A 7413-nucleotide genomic window follows, 5' to 3' on the forward strand; every position below is an offset into this window, starting at 1 on the left:
CTTTGCCAGATAGCTGGAGCTGATGCTATTCCAAAAACCAGTCGATTGTACTGGTACAGGCCTTTGTGTGTGTTTATTGTGAGATACTTTTTAGAGGTCTCCTCAACCTCCATCTGTAGATATGCCTGTGCCAAGTCAATTTTTGTGAAATGTTTCCCTCCGGATAGTGAGGCGAAAATATCTTCTATCCTCGGAAGAGGATACTGTACCGTGTGAAGGACCGGGTTTACAGTCACCTTAAAGTCTCCACAGATGCGAATTTTTTTCTGTTCCTCAGAGTTGTTTTTCAATGTTTTTTTCATGACTGGAACGATGGGTGTTGCCCATTCGCTCCAATCTATTTTGGATAATACGCCTGCCTTTTCCAAATTCTTCAGCTCTGCCTCGACTGCCGGACGTATTGCGTATGGCACCGGTCTTGCCTTAAAAATTTTTGGAATTGCTGTATCTTCCACTTTTATTGAGGCGGTGATGCCTTTCAAGGTTCCTAGTTTCTCTTGAAACACTTCTTTGGCGTTGGCCAAGATGTCTTTTAATCGTTCAGGTATGATGTCATCATTGTTTTTTTCCTTACTGGTCACCGTCAGTGCCTGAATGGAGTGCCAGTCTAAACGTATCTTCCTTATCCATTCACGTCCCAACAACGGTGGACCACCATCTTGTAGAATGTATAAATACAACTTTTGTATTTCTTTGCCGTTGTATACCACAGGCACCCTTATTTTTCCTTTGGGGTAGACTTTCTGCCCCGTATATGTTTTTAAGATAATGGATGTGTCTTTTAGAGGTATATGCGAAAATAGCCTCTCGTAATCTCGTCGATTTATTACGGTTAGAGCTGATCTTGTATCTAGCTCCATTTTAACTGGGGACCCTGCTATTGTGAGGGCAACCCAAATGGTTTGGTAATCCTCTTTGGCAAGTACATTATGTAATTTGAGACAGCTTAGTCTCTTGTTTCCGGAGTCGCTATCGCTATTCTGGTCTTCGGAGCTATTGTCCGTCATCATTTGTACCTTCCTGTACTTTTCTTTATTGATTTTTTGTTTTCTGTCAGTGGATTTATTTTGTCCAGATTGGCATACCCGTGCAATGTGTCCAATCTTACCACATTGCCTGCATGCTTTGCCCTTGAACCAGCAGTCCCTCTGGTTATGGGTGGATCTGCCGCAGCGATAACATCTTCCGAACTCCTGTGTCATTTTATGGGTGCCGAAGTCCTGTGTCTCTTGTTGTATCTCTGCAGCTCCTTTTGCTGCTGCTTTGTATGATACAGCCATACTGAAAGCTTTGTCCAATGTTAAATCTTTTTCAGAAAGCAGTCTTTTTTGTGTTCCTTCACTTAAGAGACCGCAAACAAACAAATTTGTCTCGAAGATAATCCGATAGTCCTGCTCCGAATTGGCAGTACTTTGATAGCTTTCTTAATTCGGTTAGGTAATCAGCGTTACTTTCATTCTTGTGTTGATTTCTCTTGAAGAACTTGAATCGTTCCGCTATCAGCAGCGGTGTTGGGTTTAAATGCTCCTGTAGGGTATCAACAATTTCTTTAAAAGTCTTGTCCTTTGGTTTGGCTGGAGTGATTAAATTTCGTAACAGCCCGTATGTCTTCGCGCCCATTAAGTTCAGAAGTACTGAAGCTTTTTTTTCATCTGTTATTCCATTTGCAGTGCAATAAACCTCTACTCTTTCCACGTATGTGGTCCAATCTTCTATTTCGCCATCAAAAGCCTCAATATTACCAGATTTAGGCATTTCAGAAAAGATATGGCGCTTCCCGTGCTTTTTTTTTTCTCTCTCTGTAGCAACGATATGGCGCTTCCCGCGCTTTCCCGCCGCTGCTACCGATAACAACGCTGTTTTACTGTGGTTTCCGTTTATTCACTGTTGGAGACTCGTTCCCGACGGAGGTCTAAACGCTGACCTGCTTGCCGCGCCGGCCATCTCTCGAGTGCACCCTCCCAGTCCGTTATTGCTTGCCTCCAATTTCGCTGCCTGTCTCAGCTGTAGAGCCTGCCGCTGGAGCTCCAGCCTGACGCCCAGGAAGGATTAGCGCAGTACCTGTCACCAGCTTGGCCAGCTGGTGAAACCACAGTTTCTCTTACTTCTTTGAGTCTTCTGGACGCTGGAGGAATCGATGTCCTTGAGGTGCTGCCGAATTGCAGGTAAGTCCGTTTCCACTTCGTCGCCACTGTAGTGTCCGTGTGTAGATAAAGACACTGAAGACAGGAGTTGGTTCATAGGTATTTACTAAGCAAGTCTGGGGGGGGGTTTCTAAAGGATAGCCCAAGTGGCAATTACCGGCATTACGCACACCTGGGGCTCTTAAAGGCACATACACCATAATTGCTCTTAAAGGCACATACACCACAACACCACCCCACACCAACACCTAAAGCAATCCTACAATGTCCAAGCCGTTCCTTTCACACTCTTCACATCTGTGGTTGGGTGTGGGGGGGAAGTTATGTCTCCACATTCACTGGAACCCACTAAGACACTTCCAAAGGTGAGCACAGATCTGTCCAATAAGGCAAAGTGTTGAAAATATAGAATTCAATGTTTGATAACACATTAACAGAAAATTTACATGAACATTGCATAAGACACCAAGGTGTCTACCCTTGTGTGTTGTTAGTTGGTATGATTGGACTAGGATGAGGGCGAGTGTGAGGGGTGGCTCGTGAGATGGGGAAGTGATAATGTAGATAGAGAGGGATGGGTGGAGGTGCAAGGTAAGTTGGTGTGAGTAAATAGGTGCAGGAGTAGGGTAGGGAATGCAGAGTGATGGGGATGCGATGAGTGGCACAGCAGGATGAGGTTGAGTGTGGCTTTGCAGTAACGTTTTGTGATCTACTGAGATCCTTGAAAGGTTTGCACCACTGCAGCCAGGTACTCCTGACGACATCCCTGCTTTTGCCCTCCTGTGCAATGTGCAACCAGGCTGCGTTGATCTCCTGTGGAAGTCTTTTCCGCCCTTGGAAGGGAAGAGAACCTCCCTGTGTGCTGCGACTCCCTCCATAAGCGTATGGAGGGAGTCATGCAAGAGCTTGGGTGCAACCGCCCACCTCAATGCTGCAGAACACTGACAGAACAACTATTAAAATGAATGTGGCCATGGCCCCTTTAAGGAAACCAGTTGATGACACATCATCAGATGACATCATCAACCCCGCTTCCGTTTAATTGGCTGGGAACCCCGCAAGGCAGGCTTAACAAGCCCAATCTACGGAAAATCACTCAGAGAAAGTGGGCTGGAGCCGAGAGTGGGCTGGGACTGCGACATCGACCGGCCTGGACCTGCCTCGGTCGGCGAAATCGCAGCCTACATTACAACAGTGACTACACTTTAAAAGTAATTAATTGGCTGTAAAGTGCTTGGGGACATCCCAAGGTCATGAAAGGTGCCATATAAATGCAAGTCTTTCTTTCTTTTAATGATCTGTTCCACTGTGTAGAGTATGTTGTTGACTTACTCTATTGGCTTAAACACAAACTGAAATACCTATTTAGTTATTCTCCAAAAGTTTACACAGTTTACATTAGGGGACAGTAGCATTGATACATTCATATTTGTCTCTAAAGTGCATTTAACTCTGCTTATTTTTCGTGATAAACCCATTTTCAGGTGTATTAATAAAACTACACGAGGTCCCCCTAGGACAGGGGAGCTTTAGCAGAAAGTTACCGGCTGAAACTAATAAAGTCATTTTGTAGACAAAGTTCTAGGATAAAAAAGATTACCATAGTTGGGGCAAGTGCAACGTGACATGAATTTCTATACACAGCAGGTGGTGTGATTTGCTGGCCTAGTTCTGCATTAACACTGCCATATACTTCTGAACAGATCTAAGCCATTATAAATAATTTGCCTGAATCATAACAACAGGTCATTCATAATATGTTGATATTCATAAGAACATTCAGGAGATTATTTTATCCACCAGTGCTTTAAAAAAATATTTAAAAGGATAATTTTAATAGCAATTTAGAATTGAGATGTGAGAAACAAAAACTGTCAGATATGGATGAGCCCAAAACAAGTACTGGATAGGAGATCTATAAATCAAAGAAGGCTCTTCAAAATTATATGATCGTTAAACAAGATTCTGTTGCAGGACAACTGAAGCGAAATTACGAACATTATCGTAGCGACAAAAATACCATTGGCCAAATATGTAGTTTGATAATATATGAAAAAATAACGTGAGGATACAACAGCACTTACCAGTACAAACTTATCCTTATCATAAGCCTGAAAGTATTCATCAAAACTGAAAACCTGGACAGTGATCCTTCCATGCATTGACCTACCAGGACGGAAAATGCAAAATTGAAAGGGGGATAAAATCTTTATTACAACACGTGTCATTAATACTATTTCAGTATCAGCTTTTAAAAGGCAATTCAGTCATTTCTAAGCAATAAACACTAATGACAGTGATTTTATTTTAAAAGTACGATCACACTGCCAATTCTTTAAAAGCCCTTAACCCAGAGTATTCTCTCTGGCCGGCTAATAACTATAAATAATAATAATAACCTGTTAGTTACATAAATAAATGAGACCATTAACTTAATTAATCAGCCGGTAACTTTCTGCTAAAGCTCCCCTGTCCTATGTTTCTGCTCAATGAACACTCCGATCCCCAGCCTGAACCTCTCCTCACTTCTCTCCTGTGGGGCCGACCCCGTTACCGCAGCTTTTACCATTTCTCAAACAGATCTCTGATTTTACTATCTTCCATGAAGTTGATCTTCTTGTTACTCAGATGCCTGAAAGTAAAAGCTCGTTTCGCACTCTTGTCCGCCGCCATATTTTGCTGGTGTTTGCTCGTTGCTAGGAAACGCCCTGCCGCGCTCAAATACTTCCCCGGACTCCTGGTACCAACCTGTCGGTTCCTGGTTGTTTGTTTTGTTCAGCTGTTTGTGTAAACAGCTCGATTTCAAGCAAGTATTTGTAACAGGAAAAGAACAAGCGGGAGGGCCGCATAGATTGTGCCCAGTTTGTTTTAAGGTGGAGGAAGGAGGCCCATGACAGGCAAAACCTCCAGAAAGTTAACTTGAGGTGAAATTGCTCGTTAACTTTTAACGTAATCCTGTGAAACTTAAAATATGAATCCAGTTTTTCCCAACTCCGACCATTTTACATATGACACAGCCTTTGTGGCGCCTGTGCAAAAAAAAGGGCCTGAATTTTGCTGGAAAAATAAAGGCGTGTTACCAACATATGCTATTATTAATATGCAATCGACTAGCAAGTTCAAGAAATTAAGAGACACAGCATGAGTTGCGAATCTCCAGAACTTGTTGGTTGATTTGCACTGCAGGAGTCTACGTACTCCTAGCAAAAAATACTGAACTCGGAGAGGTTCAACAGAAAAGGTTTAATTGTTGAGACTACATGTTGAACACAAAAATGGCGTCAGAGACTACACCAAGTCCGACTGCCTTTCACCAGTCCACAGCTTCGACTGCTCCTCCCCCACTCTGGGCTTAACTATGTTGCAGATCGAGTTTCTTAAAGGTGTGATCCTTCTTAAAGGCATGACGCCTGATTTATAGTCTACGGACTGAAAAGCGGATTGTGTCCTTTCTGTGATCGGTACGCCACACAGCTCCCCCCAGAATCCGCTAGTAGGGAGTGTACGAACCGGCGTGGCGGCTTGATGGCACAGCCGGAACGGCTCTTGGCGGTTGGTGTCGGGAGCGGGGCGGTCGGACGCGTCAGGCTCTTAGGCGGTCTGCCCCGCGGTGGGGGTTGGCCCACTTGAACGGGTTCGTTGGGCTCTAGGTGCGCCAGCTTGAGCCGGTCGACCGACACCTTGTCAGTTCTGCCGCCCACTTCGAGGAGGAAGAACTTGTTCCCCGTCTGGAGTACCTTGTAGGGTCCGTCGTATGGGGGCCGTAGAGTTCCTCGGTGGGCGTCATGGCGCATGAAAACAAATTTGGCCATGTGCAGGCTAGGTGGTACGTGGGTTGCTGGTTCGCCGTGCCGGCCGGTGGGTACTGGAGCGAACTGTTGTGCTAGGCTGGCGAAAGCGCGGCGTTGCTGGTCAGCCGACCAGGGGGTCATGGCGGTGGGCAGGAACTCTCCGGGTACGCGCAGCAGCTGGCCGTACACGAGTTCCGCCGCCGAGGCTTGCAGGTCTTCCTTGACCGCGGAGCGTAGGCCAAGTAGCACCCACGGGAGGCGGTCGATCCAAGCCTCATCCTCATGGAGGGACGCCTTCATGGACCTGTGGAATCGCTCGCACAGTCCGTTGGCTTGGGGGTGGTAAGCCGTGGTGCGGTGAACGGCCACCCCGAGGTTTCGGGCGATGGCGGCCCACAGATCAGAGGTGAACTGCGGGCCTCTATCCGACGTCATGTCGGAGGGGACGCCGAACCGAGCGACCCAGGTACCGATGAACGCCCTCGCGATGTCGGCGGTGGTGGTGGACGTCAGTGGAATGGCCTCGGGCCAGCGGGTGGTACAGTCCATGATTGTCAGCAGGTGCGTGTGACCTTGTGATGGTGGCAGGGGGCCGACGAGGTCGATGTGGACGTGGTCAAACCTTCTTTCTGGCACGGTGAACTCCTCGAGTGGGGCTTTGACGTGCTGGTGGATTTTGGCACGCTGGCAAGCTATGCAGGATCTGGACCAGACGCGCACATCTTTGCGCAGGCTGTGCCAGACAAATCGGTTGGCCACTAGTCTAATGGACGCGTGGGTGCCGGGGTGTGAGAGGCCGTGGATGATGTCGAACACCCGTTTTCGCCAGGACGCCGGGACTACGGGGCGGGGTTGCACCAAGGAGGTGTCGCATTTGACTGTGACGGCGGACGGGCCGCAGGCGACGTCGGTCAGTCGCAGTCCTGGGAGGGTTGTGGGCGCGGAGAGCAGATCGGGGTCGGTGCATTGCTCCGCTGCCAGTTGCGCATAGTCCACTGCCAGGTGGGCGCCGTGGACGGCGGGGCGGGATAGGCAGTCGGCCACCACGTTGTCTCGACCGGAGACGTGCCGGATGTCCGTGGTGAATTCGGACACCGTGGCGAGCTGGCGTTGTTGCCTGGCTGACCACGGGTCCGCAGATTTTGCCATCGCGAATGTCAGGGGTTTGTGGTCGACAAACGCGGTGAAGGGGCGGCCCTCCAGAAGAAATCTAAAATGGCGGACTGCCAGGTACAGTGCAAGGAGCTCGCGGTCAAAGGCGCTGTATTTGGCCTCCGGAGGGCGCAGTTGGTGGCTGAAAAAGGCCAGCGGTTGCCAGGCCCCGTCGACCCACTGTTCGTACACGGCGCCGACCGCGTGGTCGGAGGCGTCCGTGGTGAGGGCCACCCTGGCGTTGGGTTGTGGGTGAGCGAGCATGGTGGCGTCGGCGAGCGCCTTTTTGGTCGAGTCGAAAGCGGTCAACATGTCCGCCGACCACT

General features: G+C 48.2%; 1 protein-coding gene across 5 annotated transcripts in view; it reads right to left on the bottom strand.

Moving 5' to 3' along the window:
• The window catches only part of cfap300 (cilia and flagella associated protein 300), a 121997-nt gene extending 116583 nt beyond the window's left edge, over positions 1-5414 (bottom strand). For 4 of the 5 annotated variants that reach the window (XM_085998709.1, XM_085998705.1, XM_085998707.1 and 1 more), the window contains exons 1-2: positions 4711-4862; positions 4229-4310 (exon numbers count right to left, since the gene is read on the bottom strand). In XM_085998709.1, coding sequence (XP_085854835.1) covers positions 4229-4310; positions 4711-4817 — 189 coding nt within the window. In that variant the 5' untranslated portion in view covers positions 4818-4862. Of the gene's footprint in view, positions 1-4228; positions 4311-4710; positions 4863-4892 lie in introns of those variants that run through there. The other variant, XM_085998706.1, reaches the window with a different exon arrangement.
• Between the last annotated feature and the right edge of the window lie 1999 nt (positions 5415-7413).

This window comes from Somniosus microcephalus, chromosome 10, assembly GCF_052327205.1.
Source record: "Somniosus microcephalus isolate GS21.2 chromosome 10, FLI_Smic_1.0, whole genome shotgun sequence".
NCBI lineage: Eukaryota > Metazoa > Chordata > Chondrichthyes > Squaliformes > Somniosidae > Somniosus > Somniosus microcephalus.